This window comes from Talaromyces proteolyticus, assembly GCF_021365285.1.
Source record: "Talaromyces proteolyticus strain PMI_201 chromosome Unknown BGW36scaffold_10, whole genome shotgun sequence".
Classification (NCBI taxonomy): Eukaryota; Fungi; Ascomycota; class Eurotiomycetes; order Eurotiales; family Trichocomaceae; genus Talaromyces; species Talaromyces proteolyticus.
Window position 1 is genome coordinate 717,071 of NW_025764286.1, and position 27,220 is coordinate 744,290.

Here is a 27,220-nt window from a genome sequence, read left to right on the forward strand (position 1 = left end):
CGGTAGAGGCAATGACGTAAATAAATATCATAGATCATAATCAATAGTCATTATTCTTGTACCTATATTCGCCCAGCTCGTTAGTCAAAACACTTTCATTTGGCTGTGCTCAAACCATACCTCTGGCGGATTCCCTGCCCCTCTAACCATTTTCTCGATCATCGCTATACGAACCTTCTCCTTGGACTCGCCCATGCCGATGGACATGTAGCTGAGGAGCGGCGGATGGCCGACGTAGGATGAGTAGCTGTCGCGGATGATGTTTGAGGTCCACTCGTATTTCGTAGTGTCGGCGTGACCGGTGCCAAGGTACCGAGCCTGGAGGGCCTCGAGGTTCTGGAGAGTGCGGAGTTTGTCGGCCATTTTCCCTTTTGTATGGATGTGGATGTTTCTCTGTATTGCGAGAGTTTCGGTAGCTTCGAAGAAGACGCGCAAAGAAAGACGGAGAGTCACGTGCATCCTAGAGCCGCCTCCGTCCAATAAGAATCAACCATGCAAGGTCTCTTGCAAAATGGGAATATGATCACGCACATCTCAACATTGAACTGAATTCAGAAAAGGAGAGTTCGAATGGAAGGAGAGAATGGCGATCCCCTTCCAGCTCGCGTTGCTACTCTAGTACATGCGCACTTCGATGCCTTGCCAACTCACTGCAAACCTCGCACTCGTGATGATGACACTAGAGAGTGGATTCCCATGAGTGGGATTGTTGCTGTACGAGGTATCTACCACGCTCGTGGATACTTGTTGAGCATTTACTAACCGATTGGTCCGAACTGAAGCACAGGGTACACGGTCAGAGACCTTGACTTGTATTGCTGTTACGTACGTGACGGGATCTTCGTTCAAAAAGCAGTATATACTAATGCCGTCTAGTACTGGGGCGAGGTGTCTCGCAGCCTCTCAAATCCCCCGCTGTCATGGACTAGCACTTCACGACTGCCACGCCGAAATACTAGCTATTCGTGCTTTCAATTATTGGGTCATCAACGAATGTTTGTCGGTGATCCAACAAGAACAGCATTCACCAAGCCAGCTAGAAACAACGCATGCTTTCGTTAGACGGCGAGAACGAAATGCATCACCGTCTTTCGAAATATGCCCAGATATCAGTTTATACATGTATTGCACGTGTGCCCCATGTGGCGATGCAAGTATGGAGCTCTGCATGGCTGAGCAAGATGATCCAACTCCTTGGTCTGTCCCATCGCGAAATAATGACGAAGAATCGCAAAAGACCCTTCTAGACGGCAGAGCCCACTTCTCTATTCTTGGAGTTGTCCGTCGTAAACCCGCTCGAGCCGATTCTGAAGCCACTTTAAGCAAGTCTTGCTCAGACAAGCTCGCTCTTCGGCAGATTAAATCTCTTCTATCCTACCCAGCCAGCCTCCTCGTTGCACCAACAAGTAGTGCGTATATCACAGCGCTGATTCTTCCGGAAGAAGAGATCTCTCGAGCTGGCTACGACAGAGCATTTGGAGTCGGCCCAACGGGTCGGATGAAAGGACTTGTTGGGCATAGTTGGCCTACAAGTAGCGAGCCGAACGATTTTCCGAAATACCGCTTTCGGCCATTCGAGGTACTTGCTGTCCCAATGGATATAGTGATGCCCAGGTGGCCGCATGGTAAGTACAGATCGAGCCAGGTTAAGACATCCCAGTATTCGAAATCAATGACTGCGAAACCCGGTAATACTTCTGCTATATGGATTGCAAGTTCATCGTTCCATAAACCTTATTGTGTCCGAGGTGCCGTTTTCGACACCGACAAGGTACCACGGCTCAATCCATCGTCGACTGCGGTTGTTGAGTGTATCATTGGTGGAGTAAAGCAGGGGAATAAAATTCCTCTCTTGACTTCGCGAGGTGCTTCGGTTCTTTCGAGAGCAAACATGTGGGATCTGGTTCGCGAGGTTTTGCCGCAGTTGGGTGAGGAGGAGGCTGAATTGCGAGATGTACTTGAATCACAAAGTTATGAAGCTTTCAAGAGGAAGTGTCTTTCTTCCAGAAGTTCGAAATTTTCTTGGTTGAAAGCCAGATTCGCAGCTATGGAAGACGCAAAACATACTCTCAGTCCATGGATTCCTAATAGGGGCGATGAAGATTGGAGTAGAGCAGAAGTTCTAGCTTTGACAAAGAACAAGAATAGAAAAATTAAATGAACTAAAATTTAATTTTCTTTTACTTTCATGCCTTTGAGATATCTAGTTTACAGAGTTTCGGGTCTTTTGACAGAAAATAAGCATCCTACTAGAGACATGATAGGCATTTCCTGTTTTGGAATAGTGGAATGCGGAGGTGCGAAGCTATTCCGCTGTCCCCCCAAAAAAAATAACTTAACCTGCCACATGCTTATTTTCACCACGCGCAAAATATTCTTCTTTTCTAATGTTCATGTTTAGCAGATCGCCTAAATATGCAGCGACTTCCCTTCGACCCTACCTAGCATCTTCACAGCGAGAACGACTTCTACGCCCGTTATGTCGTCACTCCAAATTCTCTACCTCATCTGAAAACGATCCACCCACAAGCTTAAACACTGAAGAAACGAGGGTAAACACTTTGGACAATGGATCGAAAGATAGCCACACGCTTAAAATTGGTCATAAGGGGGATAACCGAAAAGAAGTCGGCATCGATGTGTTGGGAAAATCTGGAGAAATTATCGTTCTTCCGCAGAAGAAACGCAGGAAGCCTAGGGTGTTAGATGGGAAGAAAATTGGCAAAGAAAAGCTTGGCGGAAATGGTTTGTTCAATTTATCTGCAAAACCAGGAACAAATGCAGGAGGCCAAAATGTCAAGTTAATCGACGATGACTATAACACGTTCCTAGACGAGTTGCGAGATTTACAATCACCCGGCGATGAGCTCTCAAGAGAAGAATGGATAAACCTACAGGCGAAACTTGAGGTGTCCTTTACAATGAACCAGCTTTTGGCTTATCTTGAGGATTTCGAAAGACCTCCTTCGAAAGATACTACAACCCAGCCGAAGGATAGTGAGACGACATGGCTTGCAGAGGATAACTCGGTGCCGACGAGTGAAACTCTAGACGACACGCAGAAAGATGCATACAAGATCAAGGGTATTAATATAAATCATAGAAAGGAACACGTGGCTGAGCGCATACTCCGAGAGTGCTGGCAACTCACTGTTCAAGATGAGGCAGGTGGACTGGACATCAGCCTACCGTCGCATATTATCTCTCTGCTCGTCGAATCGGATCAATATTCACTAGAAGAGCTGGCGCATTCACATAATGCAAAAATCGAATTATTCAGCTCAGCAAATATGATTCGAGTTTTCGGTAGCAAGAGGGCTTGCGAATCTGTGCGAGAAATTGTCAATACATACACCTCAAATATACGAACGGAGCCTATCGGTGTGCCTCTTTTGAATAATCTACGAATCAGTGTTGGTGAATCTTCCAATGAAGATCTTTTTCGTTGGATAGCAAAGAAGTATGGTGTCTCTATTGAACATCAGAGTCGGAAGTCAACTGCCTTGGCATCATACTTCGCAGGGAATGAGGGTGCATTGAAATCCGTTATACGTGACTTAGATCTCGCTAGTCATTCTAAGGCATCCCTATCTGTTCCATTTTGTTCTTATGTCCCGTCGTCTACAACTGGCTATTTGAATCCTATCCGACAAATGCAGGCAAAGCGCATGTCGCTAGATAACCGGACGAAGCCATGGGCACGGTGGCAAATACTAACTAAGCTTAGCCAAATGTCAGACGTAACATTACTGCCATTATTTAAGGAACACCACGCAACCTGCTCTACCGAGATTCTACAGGTTCTGAGGGGAACGAATGGCCAACCAGTTGGACCTGACATACAGGAAAAATTAACAGCAACAATTGGTCAGTGTCTGTTTCACAACGAGCAGGAACGTTACGGGATGACCACATCTACAACTGCCTCTCGGCTGGGAGAGCTTTCGATACCTCGACTTTGGCATGCATGGGCATCGGGGGCCCAACCCTTCGTATCAGACCTCCCAGAGCTGAGAGGTGAAAAGTTGTACCGATTCAGGTTGACCCCATGCAGCCCAAACGCCGATAACGCGCCTATATTGGAGGTCGAGCTCGGAGTCCCATTGATTTACTCCTCGAAACCCTTACCATCAGCGCCTGATGTCACTATTAAAAAAATCGAAGCTATTGTGAAACAAGATCGCATCGACTATCTTTTCCCCGAGGCTCGTTTTGATATTCGTTTCACACGGACTCTAACCCGCGATGTCTTCGGCTTGCTCAAAAAGGAATCTAATGAGTCTATGCGCGATGCTATTGTATCGGCTTTAGAGCCTATTACAAGTAAGCTGGACGACCCATTGCCACCATCCTGTCAGCTACCATTGCCAGCATCATTACTGCAAAACTTGAATTCCAATGGAGGTCAAAAAGGCTCCAGTTCCGCCAACGATGGCGGGGGTGTCAAGCTATTTGATTACTGGCTTCCATCTATGAATAAACTCTCTGGATCCCTGATTCGCTCGTACGATTTCATGGGAGAGAAATTAACCTTGAATAATACCTGGTTTGGCCAGTTGGGATCCAAAAGAGTTCGAGATCTCAATCTTGAGATGCATGTCGCGCAGTCCCCATTGCATTCCCTGGGGGGCCGTATTCGGCAGGGGAACAATGTAAACGCGGAATCTACAATAAACCAGGAGTTTACTTCGTTTTACCGAACTGCATGTAACTTGGCGTTTTCATTAAGTACATATGAGAAAAAGGACGAGATTAGGGACAACGCATAGCATTGGGTAGGAACTGTTCATGTATTATATTTTATAGATATTCATCACTGTATTATAAAGCCAAGAATTGGTTATATATCAATTATTATGGGGGAAGTTCGAATGTTGTTTTTAGTTTTTTACAAGGAGAGTTCAACTTGATGTCAAATAAATTGATGTTGTATGCAGAAGTCACTCTGGCAAAGCCAACCGCCGTTTAACAGTACATATGCACTATGTATGTACGTACCACTAGCCTCATGCCACTCGCATAGGATGCACTCTGCCTTAATGTTATCCAGCAAATACTTCAAAGATTATTGACAGTATAGAATATATATATCACTTATCTATATAGAATAGACAACAATAAACAGCCATAAACATTCCTTAATTTCCATTCATTCCACATCAATAATGCGGAACTGTAGGAAGCTACCACCACGCGTTGCCACTACGCCATCCAAGATGGCTCTATACATCAGTTATTGAAGCACTGTTTCCACATTCTAGATGGTCTAACGGTTATGATGGGTGCTTGTCACGCACTCGACCGGGGTTCGACTCCCCGTCTGGAAGTCTTCATCTTTAGTTTTTTGGACCACTGAAGACAGTGACGGACTGTAATTAAAAAGCATTGTCATGTTTATATAGCGACGGCTTCATAAAAATGCTTCACGCCTTTTCGGTATCCTTGTTCCCACTGCCATCCGAAAGGGCTGGTCAGTTGGCCTGCATCGAATAGACGTTTCCTTATCCACATTTCGAGTGCGCCAATCTTGTCTCCTCCTGCGGATTGTTGTCCATCTGGTACAAGGCCATTTATTCGAGCACAGAAGAAGACACCGGCATCTTTAAAACCGAGATTCCACCCACTCTCGTAGCGCCAGTGCTCAAACGTCTTGTTAGGGACGGTCTTTTTCCAATATGCCACATGTTGAGACAAAGTGGCATCTAGGAGCGTCGGTCTCTGTATCTCCGCTCTTCTGATTTTGCTGCCCACGTCGTCCTTGGATAGCGTCAACCCACGTGGAGGTGGTATAGCGCCAGTGTTGACTTGTTTTTTGAAGCCCCAATCCCCACCATCCATCCAGTCCATCTTCAATGTCCAGAAAGCTGATCCACAAGCCTTGTTTTGATATCTGTCTGATTGAGCCTGACCAAATTCTTGTGTCAAAGTTGGACGCTCTGAAGCATTAACTCTATTCCATGTCTTGATGTCCAACGTACAGCTGTACTCGCCGACGTATACTGACACGGCTGTTTTGCGCCCGAACACATTGCCTTGTTTGCCTGAGGCCACTGCTAATGATTCTTTGGCACGAGTTATAATTTGTTGTGGGGACTGACTGTGATCGTTTGCCGTAAAAGTGTAATACTTGTGCGTATCAACTATCACAGGATTCAGCAGGGTTGCGGTAGTTGCATCGAAAGCATTTTTTTTCGAAGCATAATCCAAGGCGACAGGAAGATTCCAGCAATCTCCAATGTATATAGGCAAGGATGAATCAATGCCACTGGCCAGGGCTAGGACATCGTCGTACCATTTCCATAAACTCGGACCAGCATCCCAGGAAGGTTCATTGCAGAGTTCGATTCCAATCACATTCGACATTTTATGAGCAGTCACCTCACACAGAATATGAGTGACACAGTCTGTAGCAACCGAGAGATAATGGCCAACTTTCCACAGCTCCGCGTTCCCGCTATCTGTTCCACTGTGGGAGTCTTTATTTGCACCCCCAGGGAGGGCATGAAGGTCAATCAAAACTCCTATACCCTCTTGATAGCAAGCATCTATCAATGCCTTCACTGAGTCCCAAGCATTGAGGTATACCTGTGCTGGCTCTCCTTCGAAAGGGGTTCCTGCACAAAACTGAGGACCAAGAGTGTAATATCCAATTGGTAGACGTATTGAATTACATCTGGCGACATTATTTAGCCAATGAAAATCCGAATCTTTCAATGCTGACTTCCAGTGTTTCTCCCATTTGAGGCGCGTCGCTTCTAGTCCATTGTGTCTCAAAGACCTGTTGATACGTTGTTACGATGATATTCAATACCAAAATCATTACAATTTAGCATTTGGGAATAACAAGCATACTGTTTTACGGCTGCTAGCTCGCTTGAGCCTGGGGCGTCCTTCTCGAACATGCTCCGATGCAGCCATTTCTCAAGAACATAAATGGATCCAAGATTCGTGCCATGTTGATAGCGGTAGCGGAAGATGTCTTCCACCGTTGGCGGAGGGGGATCTTTGGTTTTAGGGTCCATAGCCACGTGAATTAGGTATGGCTAGAATTAAAGAAGCTGTCGAGTGATGTTGGTTCAACAGTGTCAAGTCTGGAGACTCGAATGAGCACGAGGAAGGGACCATAGGGTGCTGGAGAAGCACGTGAAGTGTCGGGGAGTCAAAAACAGTTAGTTCTAGCCTTGGTTAACTAAGGCCATCAAGTATCTGCAGCAGATTTACAGGAAGCAGCAAGTCAAAAGATCGATAAGGCTACTACGCGTCGCGTTTGAAGGATACTGAGCAAATATTTAGACATAGACCAGCTACCAGGGTCTTATCGTTGACTTTATATGGTAGATGCGTTACTGGTCTGTGCGCTGCCGTCCACTATCTGACGTAGCGAGAGGGGCGCCGCAGGCCCTTGGATTCATGCAGTCACACACCATTCATCATTTTTCTCTGGCGGCTTCGGCTTTCTCGGTATATTTCTGCGAGTATTTGGCTATCTCAGGTTACTGTTCTTTTCCTTTTACTGTATAGCATAACTTGTTTGCGCCCGAGCAACATGTGGGTTGAGTAACGGCCGGCGAGTATGGATAGGACACGGGTTGCAAAAGTTGGTTACTCTTTCTTTTCCTGAGAAAACCACGACGTCAACTGATCGAGTTGTTTATTGTGGTTCAGGTAGAAAATGTCACCCTTGCGCGAAGGGGTGACCAAGTTACCGGCACTCTTCACCTAACACCACATCACCTTATCTTTTCTCATATCCCTCATGTGTCGGAAGAAGCGCTTGAATCTGGGACCCCGATCAAACCGAAAGAACTATGGATTACCTACCCAATAATAGCATTCTGCACACTTCGCTCAGTACCGTCTGCTTCGAGACAACCCTCGTCCATCCGGCTGCGCTGCCGAGACTTCACATTTGTCTGTTTTTACTTCGCCAATGAGACTAGAGCACGCGATGTATTTGATACATTAAAGCAGTGGACTTGCAGAGTTGGTCGAGTTGAAAAGCTATATGCCTTTACGTACCAGCCGCCCCCTCCGGAGCTTGCGATAAATGGGTGGGAGTTATATGATCCCCGCAAGGAGTGGGCTCGTCAAAGGGTTGGGGAGAATATTAATACTGGATGGCGAATATCCGGCATTAATGCGGACTATAATGTACTGCTATCTCAACTGCGATCAAATGCAATATTTTGGCGAAGAGAAATGCTGACATTGACAGTTCTCCCCAACATATCCCGCTGTACTCCCTGTCCCATCTGCCATATCCGACAATACTCTTAATTACGCTTCGCGATACCGCTCGAGAGCGCGAATTCCAGTTCTTACATATTTGCATCCTGTAAACAATTGTTCGATTACTAGAAGCTCTCAGCCATTGGTAGGCGTGCGTCAAAACCGAAGCATTCAGGACGAAAAGCTGTTAGCAGCCATCTTTTCTACATCTCAACCAGACAGACCACTGGCCGGTTTCACGCCTACTCTCGATCGTGAATCTACCAACTCGAGCACAGAGGAGCCTCCTGCCGTTATCAACCAAGACTTGGAGCTAACTAACGCTGAAGAATTAGAAGACGAGGTGGTGTCCGCTGCCCAAGGGGATCGAGAAGAAAAGCCACAGGTCTACGGCGCTCAGCAACGCAACCTGATAGTTGATGCCCGCCCAACAGTCAACGCATTCGCGATGCAAGCCGTGGGACTTGGATCTGAAAATATGGACAATTACAAGTTCGCTACGAAAGCTTATTTAGGAATTGATAATATCCATGTGATGAGAGATTCCCTGAACAAGGTTATAGATGCGTTGAAAGATTCTGATATGACTCCATTGGGGCCAAGCAGAGAATTACTCTCAAGAAGCAATTGGCTGAAGTATATCTCAGTGATCCTTGAAGGCGCTAGTCTGATAACTCGCCAGGTTGGACTGCATCATTCTCACGTACTGATCCATTGCTCAGATGGGTGGGATCGCACCAGTCAGCTTAGCGCTCTTAGTCAATTGTGCTTGGATCCGTATTATCGTACGATGGAAGGCTTCATGGTTCTGGTTGAGAAGGATTGGCTTTCTTTTGGCCATATGTTTCGTCACAGAGCCGGTTTACTGAACAGCGAAAAGTGGTTTCAAATTGAGAATGAACGAATAGGGGGAGACTCAAATCGGTCTTTTTCAGAGTCTAGCGAGCCTCGAAAGGCGCTAGAAAATGCCTTTCTCAGTGCCAAAAACTTTTTCAATAGGGATAACACCAGCCGCGATTCTCTCGTCGACTCTGATGGTGAAGCACAAGCCCAGGAGAGTGATAGTCCACTTCGAAAGGCGACCTCGACGGCTCGTTTAGTAGCTAGTGAGAAGGAGACCACCAAGGTCAAAGAAACAAGTCCTGTCTTTCATCAATTTCTTGACGCAACGTATCAGCTTCTTTACCAGCATCCAAATCGTTTCGAATTCAACGAGCGATTTTTGCGGAGGCTTCTCTACCATCTCTACTCTTGTCAGTACGGTACTTTCCTTTATAATAGTGAAAAGGAGCGTGTCGATGCAAATGTGAAGGGGCGAACGAGAAGTGTGTGGGACTATTTCTTAGCTCGCAAAGAGCAATTCATCAACCTAAATTACGACCCCCTTGTTGACGATAAGCAACGTGGCCACGAACGCCTCATCTTCCCTCGCATTGATGAAGTTCGTTGGTGGAGTGAAGTTTTTGGACGGACAGACGCTGAGATGAATGGCGCACGAACGTCATGGGTGTCGAGCTCTCCTCTCCCTACTCGTTCCGGCTCAAATACTGGACGAACAACTCCAGTTCTTACCGGGGTTGAAACAGCCAACACCGCTATAGGTGAAACGACCCCAAGCAAACCCCCATCGTCTGGTCTTGCTAGCCTTGCAGCAGATCTGTCTAACCTGGCATTACCAAAATTCAAAGACACTGCAGCAGAATCCAGTCAAAAGAAGATGGAGATGGAGCTGGAGATGAAGTGACGAACATGATATGCACTGTGATCGGGTGTGGTAATTGCCGTGAATTACTATAGTGCTAGACATAGCATCTATCTGGCTACTAGATATAGATCCTAAATAACGAATCTATTAACTATACAGTATAAGTATACTTCACTGCAAGTACGTATTAATTATACAGGATGAGATATATGGGAATCTGGTTGGCCGCCGGTATGGGCCCGTACCCGCACAGCCACCCAATCAGCGGCGGCAGCACAAGCGAGCAAGCCCCAAGCCCTAGTTTCTATCTCAAAATTCCCCCACTAACCCTCAATATGCCAATTAGCCCGTGACCTTGAACAATTAATTCTTCGGAGCTCTCGCTACACCCGCCAGCCCGTCATCCCTCGACACACCACGCCCTCCCCGCCGATTCTTTCGACAACGATCAATCGAGTCTAGCAATCATGGCTGCTACCCAGGGAGTTATCTCCAAGCGTCGCAAGTTCGTCGCTGACGGTGTTTTCTACGCTGAGTTGAACGAGTTCTTCCAGCGTGAGTTGGCTGAGGAGGGTTACTCCGGTGTTGAAGTCCGTGTCACTCCCACCGTTACCGACATCAGTATGTTCTACGCACTCTTTTCGTTTGTGAAAATTTGGGGTTTAAAAGAGGAGGACTTCTCGAGGTGGCTAGAAGAAGAAGACCAAAATTGGGCTAAAGTTGGGATAGCGAATTGAATGCTGATGCTCAATCTTAATCTAGTCATCCGTGCCACACACACCCAGGAGGTTCTTGGTGAACAGGGTCGTCGTATCCGTGAACTCACATCCCTCATCCAGAAGCGCTTCAAGTTTCCGGAGAACTCGGTTTCTCTCTATGCCGCCAAAGTCCAGAACCGCGGTCTGTCCGCTGTTGCTCAGTGCGAGTCTCTCCGCTACAAGTTGTTAAACGGTCTGGCCGTCCGAAGGGCTTGCTATGGTGTCCTCCGCTTCATCATGGAGAGCGGTGCCAAGGGCTGCGAGGTTGTCGTCTCTGGCAAGCTCCGTGCTGCCCGTGCCAAATCCATGAAGTTCACTGTACGTTGTACCTTTTGTGGAATTCTTGTCGAAGGAATATACAATTCAGGCTCGGATCGATTGATCGATTTTGTGGCATGAAAGAATAAGTACATCGAGCTAACAACTCAATCTATAGGACGGTTTCATGATCCACTCCGGTCAACCCGCCAAAGACTTCATCGACAGCGCTACCCGTCACGTTCTCCTCCGCCAAGGTGTCCTCGGTATCAAGGTCAAGATCATGCGTGGCTCTGATCCCGAAGGAAAGTCCGGTCCCCAGAAGTCTCTCCCCGACTCTGTCACCATCATCGAGCCCAAGGAAGAGCAACCCGTTCTCCAGCCCGTCAGCCAGGACTACGGCGCCAAGGCTCTCGCTGCTCAACAACTCGCCGAGCAGCAACGACTGGCAGAGCAGCAGGAGGGAGAGGGTCAAGAAGGTGGTGCCGCGGAGTATACTCAGGAGTAATCTTTTCTTTTTGCCGCCAATCCTGTTCAAATTTTTTTCCGATGGTTCACTCATGTTTCTCATAAAATTACTGCATGTCATACCATGTCTATTCTCTCACTTCCGACCTACCCTACCTCCATATCATCTATGACCAATGACAATAAAGAATTGAACATGCCCTGAATGACGTATAAAATGTCATTTCCAAGTGGATTAAGCAATGAACTTGTATATTTTGCTTTCAATGTAGAATATCGTGACTTGAGATAGACAAGGAATCAAAATAGAAACTCTTGATATCCAGTTGATGTACAAGTAAATCTCTATCTATTGCATAAGTATACTTGCACTCTACCACGGACGTAAGACTACATGCAACATTTGAAGCCTCCAGGTGTTGAATTGTAGGACTCTTGCCTATAGCAATACAGAATACATACATGTGTACCGTATTGACATCAATTGATAAGGATTCAAACACATTATGTCAACTTTTTTATGAAAGTTCACCTAAATTCCATTTTCGTCACTCATTTTTATATATCTATGCGTTGCGCTACAGATTTCGACCATGTACAAGAATAATCTTCAATGTCCGCCTACAGGAATGCTTCAATATTGAGTTCAAGTGTGCTGACAGGGTATTTAAGGTCGAACTTCTCTAGGACGGTAGGGTGAAGAATGCCGAAAGAACCAATGACTTGCTCCTTACCACCTATTTTGACGTAAACCGAAGCAGCGTGGCCAGGGAAATAAGTTGGGTCTGTGAGAATGATCAGAAAGACTTCCCTGAGGTCTTAACTGGAGATGATTTCTTACCATTGAGCTCCTCGATCCAATAGCTGGAATCATTCATCGCAGGGTTTTCTAATCCTTCCTCGCCGATGATTAAGGCACTCTTTAACATTGCCATAACCCGGTCTAGTAAACCGTGAACAATCTCGAAACCACTTGTCTTACCGTACCAGGCCGCTGCGAAATGTCTCTCGTTACGGCTCTTTCGCTCCAGGGATAGGTCTTTGAAGGCCACATCACTGACTTCAAAGACTTTCATAGGCACAGCGTGGTTTCTGTTTTCTCGGATAGTTTTCAAGAGACCAGGAAGCAATGTTGTACGGACCACCTGGAATTCAAGCGTCTTCGGGTTAGCAAGCTTGACTGCCGTTTTACCGTCATCTTTGCGGTTAAGCCAGGCGAAGTTTTCATCATGAGAGCAAAGGATGAGCGGCATTACTTCGGACCAGCCCGCCATTGCGGCCTCCATTCGAATAATATCCGTGAGTTTGTTGATCGGTAATGGCTGCGCGATAGTGCCAGACTTGCTAGGGAAACTTCTTGGCAGTTCATTGAAACCGTAGGCGATGGCAACATCCTCCATAATGTCTGCTTGATGAAGTACGTCTGCCCGAGTCGGTGGTATTTGGACTTCAATGAGATCATCAGATGATTTTGAGGGCTTAGCACTGTACGCCATTTTTGTCAAAAGCCGAGAAATCTCTTCCGCGGACAAACTCAAATCACAGCATTGGTTGATGTAAGAAATCTCTGCCTCAGTAGTTCGAGGTGAGATATCAGGCGTTACTCTTGTTTCGCCGTTGTGTTCCGAGACAATTTGAACTGGCTCAATTCTACGTGAAACTTGATAAGCAAATGAAACCACCTAGTACCTGAGGAAAACTTACGTAAAAGGCTCGGCCGCGTACAACGAGAACATGGTGACCATGATTCTGTTGACAATTTCCAGCTTGGTCCTGTCAAGTGCGGTAATTTCAATAAAGACATTCTTTGTGTCTAACTTAATCTTCGAGTGATCTCCATTGATAATGGGAGGCAGGGAGCACACGACACGGTTCGAATCATAAATTACCGGGTATACGGGAGAATCCCTAATGATGTGAAGGAATTTGCCTAGGTGCTTGTCTTTCTAGATGTTGTGAAGCACGATTAGATATCAAATATATAAAGTTCCAAGGCTCATCTCACATTGTAGAAAGTCATCAATTCCTCTCCATCGAGTTCCCGCGTCTGATTCAACGGCACGAAACGAATGTCTTTTGGTGGAAGGGCTTCGTATGTGAAAGGGCCTTGAATTGTGTCTAAATCATGGGTACCAATAGACACAAGCGTACGTTGGCGAGCAAGATTTTGGTGAAGCTTGTCTTGCAAGGCAATGAAAGATTCATATCGAGCTTCATCGAAGGTGATATTTCGCAGGATAGCCCCGGAAACATAAGGCCTTATTTTCGTCGTCTGTCACAGGCACGGGTTTTAATATGAGTTCCTAGATATTAGAACAGGGATTCTAACTCACATCTTCTTTCACAATTACTTTCTGGAGCTCGCCATTCGGCGGAGGCACCAGCCGATAGTTTGGAAACGGCTTGCGGCCCAAAAAGACATTCAACATTAAAGAAATACCCTCGAAACACAACAAGTCATATCTGCACCAAGTCAATACACCACTTTTCACTCGACAAGGCATATGACGGACCTGTTTGCGGGGATCTCGATCTTGAGCTGCGGAGGTTCATTGTTGGGCCGTTCCTGGTTGGTAGTCTTCGTGATTTCAGCATATGCCATTACCATACCAATCGAGACGAGGGCTCCTTACGTCTTCGTCGAGTTCAATTCCTGCGTTCGCACCGTTAATTACAATCCCAGTATTTCCAGAATAACCAGAGCTTACCAAATTCGAAACACAATTCGTCAAACTCTTCCGTAGTGTACCTGTGCAAGCACAAAGAAAGACATAAGCGTATGAAATGTAGATTTTCATGAGTATACCTACTCTCGGCCAAGCTCCTGAAAGAGGGCCGCCTTATCCACAGAAATGGTAGGCATGATTCACGCTGGCGAAGCGGGAAGTGGGATAGACTTGGATGAAGATTCAGTGCACCGGCAACAGTTCAGGCCAGAAGAGCCGGGTTGATGGGACCGCTGCTCCCTGGTAGACAGAAGAAGCTGGCTGCTCTATTCAGCGCGACGCCGCTATGCTGAGGCTGATTGAGTGTCTTGGAAAGCCGCACAGTACGTGAGTCACTAACGTAACTAGAATTAATTGTCGGAGGACGGTCGGCACCAGCCACGGCACCCCTCGGTGGCAGCGCGTTAGCCCCTCACCAGCCACAGCCGCCGCAATACAGTCAGTGAGCGAGCGCCTGCAAGTTGGTCGCCTCCAGAGCTCGACTCTCCCTCTACAGCATTATAGCAGACCGCTCGTTCGCCCTTCCAACCCTGCCCCTATTCCCACCTGGCCTCGATATCGTGTTTTCTTCACTGAGACGCCATCTCAGTGCCCTGATAAATATTTGAGGTGTGTCTTCTCCCGCGCCCCCGACCCACCAGCACCGTCACCATCTGAAGCCGTCCGTGTGCCTTGCCTCCCTCGACCCCACGGCACTCGACTCTTTCCCCAAGCCTTGCCTGGCGTGCCAGCCCATCACTGATCACCGACTGTGTAACGTGCATCTAATCCGTCTCCCCACCAGTGTTATCTTCGCAGCGTCCATGAAAGACTCGCGCTTTTGAATTCGTTGTGTTAGCTCGATTGTTCGACTCCTGGGTTGAATCACAACACCAGCCTCCCAGAGTCGACACACGAGGAGTTGGCTCATCCAATTCGTATCCTCAGTTCCCAATCGCACGCCAATCTTATAAATCTCATTCGTCATGGACCCTCAGACTGAAAGCGATGAGCTTTACCCTATCGCGGTCCTCATCGATGAGCTCAAGGTATATATATTTTCAAGGCGTCATGTGCAACTGTTGTGAATAAAAATTAACAATCGCATGATTAGCATGATGATGTGCTTCTCCGTCTGAACGCGATCCACCGACTTTCGACAATTGCCTTAGCCCTGGGCCCAGAAAGGACGCGGGACGAGCTGATTCCCTTCTTGGATGGTTAGTCTTGGACAAACATACCCGTCTCCCGAATACCAAGACTCTTTCTGACCTTAATGAATAACAGATTCTGTTGAGGACGAAGATGAAGTGTTGACAGCCCTGAGTGAGGAATTGGGAAACTTTGTCGAGTATGTCGGAGGTCCAGAATACGGGCACGTGCTCCTTTCTCCTCTGGAGAACTTGGCTGCAATCGAAGAGCCTCTAGTCCGAGAGAAGGTAATATTTGAAGTTCGATGAGTTGGCAATTATCGTTGCTGATAATTCTTTCCTAGGCCGTTGAATCTCTCAACAAAATATGCGATCAACTATCCCCTAAGCAAGTCGAGGAGGACTTTATACCGATGGTTCTTCGTCTTTCCAAAGCGGACTGGTTCACTTCAAAGATTTCGGCTACTGGCCTCTATTGTGCTCCTTATCGTAAAGCTGCCTCGGGCGTGCAGCAAGGCCTTCGTCAACAGTTTGGCAACCTTGTTCATGATGAAACGCCAATGGTACGGAGACAGGCTGCAAACAATCTAGCCAAATTCATTAAGGAATTGACTCCCACTGTCATTATCGAAGAGATCATTCCACTATTTCAATACCTTACAAGCGACGACCAGGATAGCGTCCGTTTGCTGACTGTCGAGATTCTGATTTCCATAGCAGAGGAAATTCCTAAGGAACAACAATCAAGTCATGGGGTTCTTCTAACGTCTTTACGGAGTCTCTTCGAGGATAAGAGCTGGAGAGTTCGGTACATGGTGGCAGACAAATTTGAGAAGGCAAGAGTTTTCGCATTCTGCCCAACGACGAGAAATCTAACACTGTTTATAGATTGCAAAAGCTGTCGACGAGGAAGTTGTCGTCCGAGATCTCGTACCAGCATTTGTCAAACTGTTGAAAGACACCGAAGCCGAAGTGCGTACTGCAATTTCTGGGCAGATTCCAGGTGCGCAATGTTTCCGTATTGAACTTTCCTACTTTCCACCACTAACTCCTATCAGGCTTCTGTACCCTAATTGACCGTGATACCCTACTTAACGAAATCATGACCAGCATCGAAGACCTAGTCTCTGACCAGTCTCAACACGTTCGTGGTGCTCTAGCAACCCAAGTTAGTGGACTTGCTCCGATACTTGGAAAGGAAGAGTATGTTTTTATTACCAACGCTTCATGCGTTTTTCAAGTACCTTGGCTAATATTATTGCAGGACTATCGCCCATCTTTTGCCTATGTTTCTTCAGATGCTCAAAGATGAGCATCCAGAGGTTCGCCTTCACATTATCTCAAAGCTCGACGTTGTGAACAAAGGTATTTTCTATTCCTGTCTTCTTTGACGATGTGTTCTAACCTCTGTCAGTAATCGGTATTGATCTGCTTTCACAATCCCTGCTTCCGGCCATTGTTCAGCTAGCCGAAGATAAGCAATGGCGTGTACGTCTCGCCATCATTGAATATATTCCTCTCCTCGCAAGTCAACTTGGAGTGAAGTTTTTTGATGAACAATTAAGCAATCTCTGCATGGGCTGGCTGGGAGACACTGTCTTCTCCATCCGTGAAGCTGCAACACAGAACCTCAAGAAGCTTACTGAGGTGTTCGGTGTTGAATGGGCCAATGAGTCCATCATTCCCAAGGTCATGGCCATGGGACAACACCCCAACTATCTTTACAGAATGACAACATGCTTTGCAATCTCGGTAAGTGGTTCCTCCTTGTCCTTCAGTCTGGGTGTGTTCTAACTTTACAAGACTCTTGCCCCTGTGGTTAATCTTAATATTATTGAGAACTCTATTCTCCCAATCTTGGAGCGACTGGTCAACGATGAAATTCCAAATATTCGATTTAATGTCGCAAAATCTTACGCAGTATTGATTGACACACTACGCCGGCTCCCTGTCGACGGTACTCTCCAAGATGTCGAGAAATCTGGCGAGAATGAGGGCGCCTCGCCACATGGCCAAGAAGTCATCCAACAACGGATACTGCCCCAGCTTGAAAAATTGCAGGAAGATGACGATGTTGATGTTCGGTATTTTGCTACGACGGCTGCGGGCGGGCATGATGAGGCCATGCAGACTTCACCATAGATGCAGCCTACTGCTGTTTTGCATATAAATTCAAAAAGGTTGCTGGACAGTTGAGAGGCACGTGGTATTCTTACAGCGACAGATATCTCGTATGGAGGTTTGGAGGTGATTAATACTCTCTGTGTTAGAAACATAATCAGCATTTTTGTCAGAATATGAAAACGCGGTCTGATGATCAGTAGACCCTATTCCATTAATTGCGTTAAATAATATCTAACTCCTGTACCAAGCTTAGAAGCCGTAGCAAAAATATAATTGGACCGTAGTCAAGTAAGAGACAATGGTTCTCACGTTTGACAAGTTCAACGACAGAAGGCGGAGCTATGTTGGCCTAACTCTCAATGCTATCCACAGTGCACAGACTTGTACTAACTGGTCATATCGTCAAACGTGGCACAGCTTCCAGCAACCTTCGATAATCATATAATAAGTCAGCGGTTTTGAAAATCAATTTGTCAGCATTATTTGAAGCCTTCCTTAATTCCGCGCTTGGCCACTATTGTAACTTGTAAGGTTGGTTGATTATTGATAAATCAATGATGCCACGTTGGTCTTAAGTCTCTATCTCTAACAACACCCTTGTTCCTCAGTACTCATTATGTTTGAGACTTAAATATCACGAACAATATTTCCATCTTTAGGTGGCTAAATCAATTGATATTATTACAATACTGTGGGACCAAAACTCCCCAGCACCTATTTTAATTCCAACCCAATAATAAACCGGCAAAATGTCAGCTCGGCCGTACCGTTTCATCATGTCACTCTCCGACCAGGAGCTTCAGCACCGACGCTATGTCCTTGATCTGAAGGGGCAGTATGCTCAAATTTCCGCGTTAGTACTGCTCGGTGTCCTATACCTGTCGAGGTTTCGTAGCAACAGCAAAACTATCAGGAAGACCTGGTGGGATGCTCCAGCAATCAAGGGATCGAGTGAGACGAGGAAACAATATGCTGTAACTCTCTCCTGGCTGGCATGGTTGATTAGTATTGCCGTGTGGAGATCTGGCGATGGTAGGCCTTTTCACTCTCAAACCCATCTGGAACTTGACTGATTTGGGAAGATTATATCCATTTGACGAAAGCCCTAGGGCATGTTGGCTTGTCTCAATTGCCTTTCCTCGTTCTACTAGCGCCTACTTCATTCCTCTTTTCTTCAAAGTTGGCTCTCTCTGCAATTGTTTCTTCTCTAACATTGATCCCTCAAACAACCTTAACAGCATACCATCGTCTACTTGGCCGCCTCGTCATCGTACCTCTCATCTGCAGCCATGCCACCTTATTTCTCCTTTTCTACGTGCAGGTTCCCCACCCTGAATTCGGAACTCTCTTTGCTAAACGTGTCCGAGACCCAGACGTTCAATTTGGTCTGGCCGCCACGCTATTTGCGATTCTTGTCCTAGTTTTTAGCCGCTCGAGAATTTGGAAGTTGCGAACAACACGAGTGAGCTCAAGAAGCTCCGGAAGGAGTCAGCTCTTCTACATTGTTCATTTGGCTCTGGTCAGCGTCTTTTTTGTATTGGCCTATTCCCATGTTGTCTACGCGCGACCATTCGTTCTCGAGGCCATCGGGGTGTCCTTGGCCAACCTTATGTGTTGCAGGCTCTTGGCCTGACATGAAAACGGCGATTTGCATGCTGATGTGTTGAAACTGTCGTTTGTAGCCATTTGTAGTGATGTTCGAATGTTGCTCATGTGAGCGGACGTAGATATGCCTAGGATTAGAAAATATATTATGATTTCAGCTACCAAGTCCATTGACAAGATGCATAAGCGTATGATGCGCAATTAAAAATTGTAGTGACAAAGAAGCTTAAATGTTCCACCAGGGCCTGGCCGCCGGCCCCTATGTAGCAGCCAAGCCTGTGTTGGACGTACTTTACTATTTTCACGTGGCCTGCCGCCGCTGTCATCACCCCAATTCCACCTACATAACAAGTCGTTCACACTTTTGCATACGGCAGTCTACACCACAAAGAAGAAAAAGAGCACGTGAAAAAGTTTTGTTGAGTGCTCTCTCGCCTTCTATTAGTGTTGGGAATTGTTTGAATTATAAGCCGCGTTCGGCACTCCATGCGATGGGCGAAAGCTACCACGCCGGCTAGGAATCTGTCGCTCTCTAAACAAGTAGCAGAGATGAAGAGGCGGTCGACTCGGCTCATCTCTCTTTTGACGATACTTACGGTCGCCGGACTCACCATCCTCCTTCTCAGAGACTCATCACCATTTCGAGAAGCTCCCAAAGCACCATTCGAACAAAGTCTACCCGCAGACTACGAAACCCTTCTGAGCCCAACAACCGAAGACTCCCACCCAATTGCTAGGCTTATCAACGATGCGAACTCGCAATTTGAGAAAAGGCGTGCTGGACAGTCGAAAACTTTGAAGGAGGCTGTACAGGAATACCGCCGCCGTTATGGAATGCCGCCACCGCCGCATTTCGATAAATGGTTTCAGTTTGCGCAAGAAAAAGGTGTTCAGTTGATTGATGAGTACGATACCATTTACAACTCTTTGCTTCCCTTCTGGGCGTTACCCCCTCGCGTCATTCGCGACAGGGCTAGGGAGACTTTGGGATTTGATAATGCGGTCATTGGGTTGCTTATTCGCGATGGTAAAGTTACCAAGGTAGAAGGTGGAGGGGATGGATATAAATGGCAGCGAGAGGCTACGGTCGGAATGATGGAAGGTTTTCTTAAATATTTGCCTGACATGGATTTGGTCTTCAACACTCACGACGAGCCTCGCGTGGTCATCCCAAATGATGACTTACAGAGGATGGTATCCTACGCAAAGGATGTTGCAATCCCAGCGACAATCAATAATCATGCCTTGAAAAACAAATGGTCACCAAGACCAGTTGACTTGAATAAGGGTGATCGTTTCGAGGAGGTCAGAACAACTCGCTTTAATCGCTTCGCTCACCAGCCCACGTGGACTCATTCTCGGATTTCATGCCCAGTCGACAGTCCTGCCAGGTCACTTGAAGAAGTTGTCTCCGACGATACAGCGCCGTTCGCTACCAGTGACCTTGGGTTCGTATATAACACGACAGCTTTCTCAGATATTTGTTTGTCGCCTTCTTTGAAAAGCTCTTTCGGTTTCTTTGATCGCCCAAATGCTTTTGACATTGTTCACGACTTATTCCCCGTATTCTCTCAAAGCAAAATATCCAGCTTTCAGGATATATTGTATCCTAGTCCTTGGTACTGGATAGGCAAGGTTCCATACGACGCAACTCGCGATTTCAACTGGGAAGATAAGCAAGAAAAGATGTACTGGAGAGGATCGACAACTGGCGGATTCTCTAGAGCCGGGGGGTGGCGACGACAGCACCGACAGCTGTTTGTCAAGAACATCAACTCTCCCGAAGGTGCGTCCGTCTTCACCCAGCTTGACGATACCCGATGGATCACCAAGAGCTTGACCCGGGCAGAATATGGTGATCTCTTTGATGTCAAGTTCACTTACGTCGGTCAATGCGACCCAGAAGACTGCCATGCGCAAGAAGAGTACTTTGACATCGTCGAATCTGCTTCTCAGCAAGACGCCTGGGCTTACAAGTATCTCGTAGACATTGATGGGAATGCCTTCAGTGGACGGTATCACGCTTTCTTGCGGAGCAACAGTTTGGTTTACAAGCTCGCAATGTTCCGTGAATGGCACGATGAATGGCTTGATGCATGGGTGCACTATATTCCTTTGAGTATGAAAGGTGCTGAATACGTGGAAAGTGTACGATATTTCGCTGCTGAAGAAGAGGGGAAGATCCAAGCGCCGCGGCTCGCGAAGCAGGGCAAGGAATGGGCAGAGAAGGTTCTTCGTAATGAGGATCTTGAAGCCTGGTTTTTCCGATTGCTATTAGAGTATGTCTCCTCTGCCCCTGATATTTTAACCTATAGGTTCTGACCCAGATGTCTAGGTATGGACGACTGATCGATGATAACCGGGAAAATCTCGGGTTCAGCCTATAAAGTGGGTGATATCACATCCTTACCTATGATGATAGCGTGCCTTGTTTGGTTTCGAATTGGGAACCTCTATTTAGCACCGTCTTACCGGACTCAGCAGCTTTTGATTACTTGTACATACGCGTGGGTTCGGGGGTCGCAATTGTGGCGTTGGCATGGATAATTTGGCTTTATATACCAAATGTGACTTCTTGAAACATGAAAGTCCAAAGCATTTAGCGATAGTTTAGGTATCTACTGTATTTATCGACATTGAATTGGGTCTACAAGAATCTTTATAACATAGTATAACTATTCACTACATAACCAGTTAGTGGTAATAGTAGTAATAGTAGAGTACATGCATATTTATGCAGACAGACCCGCAATGACGTCTGTTTGTCCTTTTTGCACTCATGTCCTCATCGGGCGCCCAATGACAACCGAGGCGTTAACGTTCCAACTGAAAACAGCAACAGCTCGCCTGGGAACTTTTGAATGGTTACATCTACTGATTTCTTCCATTGTCTTGCCAGCAGCCATCATGGCGAATCCAGTGCTGGCAGCTCTAAGCTCTGCTGTGGCTTTCTCCTACGGCATTCTCGTTATGTTCTACTATTGGAGCTTGACCGTTAGATCAGGGATCTATTTCCGGAAATCGACAGCTGCATTCCGCTCAGAGCTGGCTACAGGTGTGCGCCCCGCCCCCCCCTTCGCTGGACTCCCTGTGCAATAAGGAGCTGCTAATTTCTCACCAATGTTCTTCTTGCAGCTCGTGACCGGTTCTGGAATCTGTCAAAACAATCAAATAGTCTTTACCATCGATTTTTAACACTCCATGATGGCTTCAAGTTCCACTATGTCACCAACGTCGCCCCCGACGACTCTCGGGGAGCAACAGCCTCGAAACCCCTAGTTATCCTGATACATGGGTTCCCCGACAGTTGGGGCATTTGGCGCAAAGTTCTTGACTCGACTGCACTGCGAGAGTCTTGCTCCTTGGTTGCGGTGGACATGCCGGGATATGGGGGTTCTGACATACTCAAAAAATACTCAGCCACAGAGGTTCTTGACAAGTTCACCGAATTCATTGTCGCGTTGCGAGAACGGTATGGGTTCGATGACCCGAATAATGAAAAGCCCAGAGAGAAGGTTATCATCGTGGCCCACGACTGGGGTGCCGTAATCTCAAACCGCCTTGCGGCAGAGGCACCACAGTTGGCGGACAGGTTTATCTTGACTAATGGTCCTCTGGTACGATGGATATATCTTCGAAAAGCTATTTAATTATGCTAATGCACCACCTATCTAGATCGGCTTAGTTACATCCAACATCAAAAGCCATGACTCTTCGGCTGTGAAGATGCTGAAGATCTTCTTACATTCTCCGTTACGATCTCGCTCGATGTTGGGAAAAGCTTTGTACACTCTCAGGCCAGTACTTCGACAAGTCCTACTTTCCGGCTATATCTTTGCCTTGCAATTACCTTTACCATTCATACGTATTCAAGGAACTAGCGGAGATTTCGCATGGTTAAGAATGGTCCATTTGCTAGCCAATGGCACAGTCGATGACTACACGGTAAAGGATGCTACGGAGAGTATGGCGACAAGTCTGGGGCCATCCGCAGCAGAGTGCGCAACTGAGACTTTTGACCATGAGACATATCCCAAAGGCATCATCAAACAGCAATTTTCAGAAAAGTTTATTAACATGGTCAGTTACTATAGGCATGGTACTAGTGTCGGGCGCTGGAATAAGTCAATTGAGACGATTACCGCACTTCATAGTCTCGGGGGTGGAGATGATCTAGGGCGGAGGAGTAGTCGTGCGGGGGTTTTCGATGATGGGCCTAAAGGAGCATTGAGAGCGAAAGCTACCGTTGTATGGGCACTGAATGACCATGCTCTCGACCAGCGACTCAACCTCGACGGTATTGGGGACTATCTTGTCCATAACAGCCAAGTTATCTCATTGCCCAGGAGTGGGCATTTCACGCCAATTGAAAGAGAAAGTGGCGTTGCTCTACAGAAGATCGTCGAGTGGGCCGTAGCAGGTGAGAAAGAGGATGTCAACAGTGTTGTTCAGGCGGTCTATCCCGGAGCATCAGTGACTCTGAGGACTTAGAACGCGTCACGAAGTAGATAGGGAGTATATCGAGCGTGTAACTTAATGCTTATTTTTATCACGTTGCATATTCAATATACAAACATTTCATTGTCTTCGGCAAGTAATTCTTCCGGGAGGGGGCCACCGTGGTGATAATCGTTCTCCAAGTCGATCTTGGCCGAATTGAGTCGACTGCGTCGATGAATATGCAGGCAGAGATCAGCTGATGTTGAAATTGTCCATGTGAAGCAGCCAATAATAGTCGCCACCAGGGTGGGGCCTCCTTGCCATGAATTAATGCGGGGAAGGTCAGTTACCATTGCAAGATTTATTATTGAAGACCAGTACACACATCAATTGAACTGCGAGGTCCCGCCGAAGCGAAGTTCTACCAGGACATATCGATGGTGCTCTGAAAAAGTCAATTCGCAGCCCGCGTGGAACGACCGTTTGCGTCATTTCAAGGTCCGTGGAGCTTCCTCCAAACCTTCAAAGCTTCGCGTCCCCGGGTGAAACGTCGGCACGAGTCGTGTCGAATTGTTGATTTTATTCGGGTTTTCTTTTCTATATTCATTTGTATCTCTCCAGTTGCCATCTCTAATACCCTTTTCATCTGTGTGACATTTCCCCCGGCGAGATGCTTATTTCGTCGTGATTGAACTTGGCAGACCGTCCGGTGAGAGCTGCTACCCCTGATAAGCCATCACACTGACGATGAATCGTTACACGCAGGTCCATGCGCAGTGCTTTATCCTTTGAGCCGCTCCTTGAATTGTACAGTTTTCTCCTTTGTTGCTGCGCTCACCGAATCGCTCTGCCAACACCGTCAACATGGCTACGCGTGGGGAGGCGGTCTACTGCACAGTGAGTGGGATTGACTGTAATATTGAGGATGCGTCAAATAACTGATGGAAAATTGCAGCTCCTTATAACCGATAATTATCTTCCTGGTAAGCTGCATGGCCCTCGTTCTGGATCGCGAAGAGCTTTCGTAGCTGATGTTCATGAGGTGCTGTTGTACTTGCTCATTCATTACGTGACAATGGGACAAGAGCCAGGCTGGTCGCTCTGTACACACCGCAAACATTAAAAGAGTCAACCATTAAAGAGCTAAAGGTATTCTGAACGCCAACCTTAGTGCTGATCTTGGCTAAATTTGCGAAATAGTCCGTGTATGACGAGATCATACCCGTCCCACTCCTAACAAACGACACGCCGGCGAATCTGTTTTTAATGGATCGTCCTGACCTTATATCATCTTTCACCAAAATTGAACTTTGGCGACAAACCCAATTTTCCAAGATAATCTATCTAGATGCCGATGTAGTTGCATTGAGGGCGCCTGATGAGCTGTTATCTTTGGAGGAAGATTTCGCTGCAGTTCCCGACATTGGCTGGCCCGATATATTTAACAGTGGTGTTATGGTGCTGCGGCCTAATCTGCAAGATTATTATTCCCTTCGGGCCCTCGCAGAAAGGGGTACTAGCTTTGATGGCGCGGATCAAGGCCTGCTGAACACTCACTTTAGAAAATGGCACCGCCTGAGCTTTACGTATAATTGTACGCCGAGCGGAAACTATCAATATTTACCGGCATATAGGCATTTTGAAAGCACCATTAGCATAATTCACTTCATTGGGTCTCAGAAGCCTTGGACTCAATCGCGACACGTCTTTACGGCTGGCACGCCTTACTACCAGTTGTTGGGAAGGTGGTGGGCTACATATGATCGTCATTATACGCCTCAGGTGAGAATTATTAAATCATCACCAATTTAGAGCAGTGTTTCTAAACCAATTTAGCCGGCCCCCTTCCAGACCAGCACCCTTTATGGGCCTCCCAAAACGTCGCACGTCTCATCTCCATTTCCTGGACCTACACATCCTACTACTTCAACACAGTTAGAACATATTCCAGGCGTTTCGAGTACGCTCTCTTCCGTGCCTGCATACTCCAGTGACAAAACACACCAGCAAATCGCTGGAGATCTTCATGTTCTACGTCGCTCACCCGTCTCTGAAGGGTTTGACGAATCCCAATCATTTTCACCACCTGAACTTGTGAATCCTGAACCGATACACCCACCCATCATTTCTCACAGTGCACAGGTCTTTAATCAACCATTAGAAGCACCAAAGGTGGAAGTCCGAAGCGTGGTTCCACTTTACGTTCATGGCGAAGAGCAATCCTCCGTCTTCATACCAGTACCAAGTGGTGGAAACGAAATTCCTGCAGTCCCTGAGTTTGAGTCTCTTCAGGTAGGACGGCAAGAAGTACCTCATCACTCAAAGCCGGAGACCGTAGAGCAGCAAACAACTCAGCCTGAAAGGCCCGCACCGCCAGAGTCCTCTGCAGAGCGACCATTCTCTCCACCTCATTCAGAATGGGACGCACGACGGTATGGTTGCATTATGTTATGCATTGACTTGGCTCACACTTCTTTAGAGAACCCCCTCCCCTTCATTCAAAGCCAGAGGCGATCGACCTGAGGACACAAACTTATACAATGTCGGAAGATACTGATCTGTTTCAGCCGCCTCCATCGTATCCCGAAGCACCGAAGAATATGTATTATCAAGTACCAACCAGTAAACCTGAACCGCAAAAGCTAGCTCAAATATTCCCTTGGGAATCTCGTGCTCCCAAACCCTCTCGGATATTTGCTGACGATTCCGAACAAACAAGTACCTCAACGGGTCATGATACAGACGATCACATTCAATTTGCCCAACCCCCACCCGAAATATCCTCCGATTCGGCCATATTCCGGTCCCAGGAGTCTTGGGAGTCTTACACTAGAAGCAATGCATGGGATGACGTCCCCGGGATTGAAAAATACGTGGAAGCTATCCAGTGGTCCAACAAGGGAAGTGGGCAGAGCAGCTCACGCGGCAAATCTCACAAGCCCAAAAGTTTTAGAATAACCGATTTCCCGACGGAGGAAGACCGGCCAAGCCTTCCCGTCACACCAGCTCCCATGCGAAAGTCTTTTTGGGATGGGGGATCCGGAGTCGCTAGCGAGTTCCCAGCTGCAGAGGGCGTTCCTAACCAGGAGGACTGGGTGGGTATCACGACTGATGCGTTTTCACACATCCTACGAGCCACATACTCATTCTGGAAATTTACAGAACCCGCTAGCTCAGATAGACGAGCTACAACGACGGCAGTCGGAGCTGCTCGCGACGCCAGCAGTGCTGTCACAGAGACTGTCAGAGTTGTCCGACGAGACTGAACAATAACTCTTCCCACCTTTTGTCAATATACGGTACATTTTCAACTCTTACATCGACAAAACACCTTTCCTTTGTTTTTCATTTCATGTATGAATATTTCATTTTGCATACTGTGCATCTAGTGTATCCGTTCCAGCACAGATTATTATGCGTGTCGATAAATTGCAATCTTATTTTTTCAACGTTGTGACTTTATGTATCCCTGAATTTTAAATAGAGCAAAATCATATGTAGCGTATTGAAAATTCTCTGCTATTATCAACTGACATATTCCAAAACGATACCAGTCCACTTTGAAGTCAACAATCCATGGAACTATGAAACATTCAGAGGTGTATTGCTTCATGAGAAGCTCGATGTTGTAAGCATCGCGGCTCGTTATGGCTTCGGGCCAACGTGTCAGTGTGAGCTATTTTTACTGGCAGGAAACACCGTAGAAGTTAAACATAGTTGGTTGTATTGTTCGATTATCATTATACTGCAATGGAACCTGTAAATCCCAGAAATGAA

General features: G+C 46.8%; 11 protein-coding genes and 1 non-coding gene across 12 annotated transcripts; 9 read left to right on the plus strand and 3 right to left on the minus strand.

The window, feature by feature from the left end:
* Positions 1-50: 50 nt before the first annotated feature.
* Positions 51-363, minus strand: BGW36DRAFT_430583 (splicing factor 3B subunit 10 SF3b10; the record flags this gene model as incomplete). The annotated part of the gene is made up of 2 exons (XM_046220862.1): positions 51-62; positions 121-363. The coding sequence occupies 2 exons, from the start codon at positions 361-363 to the stop codon at positions 51-53; spliced, it is 255 nt and encodes an 84-aa protein (XP_046068711.1).
* Positions 364-406: 43 nt separating this feature from the next.
* Positions 407-4,964, plus strand: BGW36DRAFT_325271 (uncharacterized protein). Its single transcript, XM_046212712.1, has 5 exons — positions 407-460; positions 532-721; positions 783-825; positions 877-2,119; positions 2,457-4,964. The coding sequence occupies exons 2-5, from the start codon at positions 571-573 to the stop codon at positions 4,767-4,769; spliced, it is 3,750 nt and encodes a 1,249-aa protein (XP_046068712.1). The 5' UTR covers positions 407-460; positions 532-570; the 3' UTR covers positions 4,770-4,964.
* Positions 4,965-5,255: 291 nt separating this feature from the next.
* Positions 5,256-5,327, plus strand: BGW36DRAFT_t54. Its single transcript has one exon. It is a non-coding gene; the product is annotated as a tRNA-Asp (tRNA).
* Positions 5,328-5,394: 67 nt separating this feature from the next.
* BGW36DRAFT_301742 (putative glucan 1,3-beta-glucosidase precursor) lies at positions 5,395-7,022 on the minus strand (the record flags this gene model as incomplete). The annotated part of the gene is made up of 2 exons (XM_046211720.1): positions 5,395-6,778; positions 6,853-7,022. The coding sequence occupies 2 exons, from the start codon at positions 7,020-7,022 to the stop codon at positions 5,395-5,397; spliced, it is 1,554 nt and encodes a 517-aa protein (XP_046068713.1).
* A 551-nt stretch (positions 7,023-7,573) lies between these two features.
* BGW36DRAFT_302416 (protein phosphatase) lies at positions 7,574-9,973 on the plus strand (the record flags this gene model as incomplete). The annotated part of the gene is made up of 3 exons (XM_046211782.1): positions 7,574-7,597; positions 7,666-8,151; positions 8,216-9,973. 3 exons carry the CDS (start codon positions 7,574-7,576, stop codon positions 9,971-9,973), a joined length of 2,268 nt encoding a protein of 755 aa, XP_046068714.1.
* A 298-nt stretch (positions 9,974-10,271) lies between these two features.
* Positions 10,272-11,743, plus strand: BGW36DRAFT_385236 (40S ribosomal protein S3). Its single transcript, XM_046216890.1, has 3 exons — positions 10,272-10,555; positions 10,697-11,010; positions 11,129-11,743. The coding sequence occupies exons 1-3, from the start codon at positions 10,402-10,404 to the stop codon at positions 11,456-11,458; spliced, it is 798 nt and encodes a 265-aa protein (XP_046068715.1). The 5' UTR covers positions 10,272-10,401; the 3' UTR covers positions 11,459-11,743.
* A 77-nt stretch (positions 11,744-11,820) lies between these two features.
* Positions 11,821-14,556, minus strand: BGW36DRAFT_385240 (beta subunit of phenylalanyl-tRNA synthetase). The gene is made up of 9 exons (XM_046216891.1): positions 14,229-14,556; positions 14,127-14,167; positions 14,052-14,071; positions 13,932-13,996; positions 13,752-13,881; positions 13,424-13,690; positions 13,123-13,364; positions 12,260-13,068; positions 11,821-12,203 (listed from the first exon to the last, which is right to left on the minus strand). The coding sequence occupies exons 1-9, from the start codon at positions 14,279-14,281 to the stop codon at positions 12,040-12,042; spliced, it is 1,791 nt and encodes a 596-aa protein (XP_046068716.1). The 5' UTR covers positions 14,282-14,556; the 3' UTR covers positions 11,821-12,039.
* Positions 14,557-14,730: 174 nt separating this feature from the next.
* BGW36DRAFT_385242 (protein phosphatase 2a 65kd regulatory sububit) lies at positions 14,731-17,738 on the plus strand. The gene is made up of 9 exons (XM_046216892.1): positions 14,731-15,172; positions 15,238-15,343; positions 15,411-15,562; positions 15,619-16,110; positions 16,163-16,277; positions 16,333-16,477; positions 16,539-16,639; positions 16,689-17,026; positions 17,078-17,738. The coding sequence occupies exons 1-9, from the start codon at positions 15,110-15,112 to the stop codon at positions 17,414-17,416; spliced, it is 1,851 nt and encodes a 616-aa protein (XP_046068717.1). The 5' UTR covers positions 14,731-15,109; the 3' UTR covers positions 17,417-17,738.
* Positions 17,739-17,961: 223 nt separating this feature from the next.
* Positions 17,962-19,215, plus strand: BGW36DRAFT_385245 (uncharacterized protein). The gene is made up of 2 exons (XM_046216893.1): positions 17,962-18,430; positions 18,481-19,215. The coding sequence occupies exons 1-2, from the start codon at positions 18,148-18,150 to the stop codon at positions 19,029-19,031; spliced, it is 834 nt and encodes a 277-aa protein (XP_046068718.1). The 5' UTR covers positions 17,962-18,147; the 3' UTR covers positions 19,032-19,215.
* A 337-nt stretch (positions 19,216-19,552) lies between these two features.
* Positions 19,553-21,390, plus strand: BGW36DRAFT_302997 (putative capsule-associated protein CAP1; the record flags this gene model as incomplete). Its single annotated transcript, XM_046211841.1, has 2 exons — positions 19,553-21,282; positions 21,339-21,390. The coding sequence occupies 2 exons, from the start codon at positions 19,553-19,555 to the stop codon at positions 21,388-21,390; spliced, it is 1,782 nt and encodes a 593-aa protein (XP_046068719.1).
* Positions 21,391-21,836: 446 nt separating this feature from the next.
* BGW36DRAFT_346882 (putative alpha/beta hydrolase) lies at positions 21,837-23,682 on the plus strand. Its single transcript, XM_046213228.1, has 3 exons — positions 21,837-22,058; positions 22,139-22,620; positions 22,679-23,682. The coding sequence occupies exons 1-3, from the start codon at positions 21,911-21,913 to the stop codon at positions 23,492-23,494; spliced, it is 1,446 nt and encodes a 481-aa protein (XP_046068720.1). The 5' UTR covers positions 21,837-21,910; the 3' UTR covers positions 23,495-23,682.
* A 529-nt stretch (positions 23,683-24,211) lies between these two features.
* Positions 24,212-26,996, plus strand: BGW36DRAFT_28701 (nucleotide-diphospho-sugar transferase). The gene is made up of 6 exons (XM_046210471.1): positions 24,212-24,340; positions 24,399-24,426; positions 24,486-24,592; positions 24,644-25,225; positions 25,280-25,875; positions 25,923-26,996. The coding sequence occupies exons 1-6, from the start codon at positions 24,308-24,310 to the stop codon at positions 26,707-26,709; spliced, it is 2,133 nt and encodes a 710-aa protein (XP_046068721.1). The 5' UTR covers positions 24,212-24,307; the 3' UTR covers positions 26,710-26,996.
* Positions 26,997-27,220: the final 224 nt, after the last annotated feature.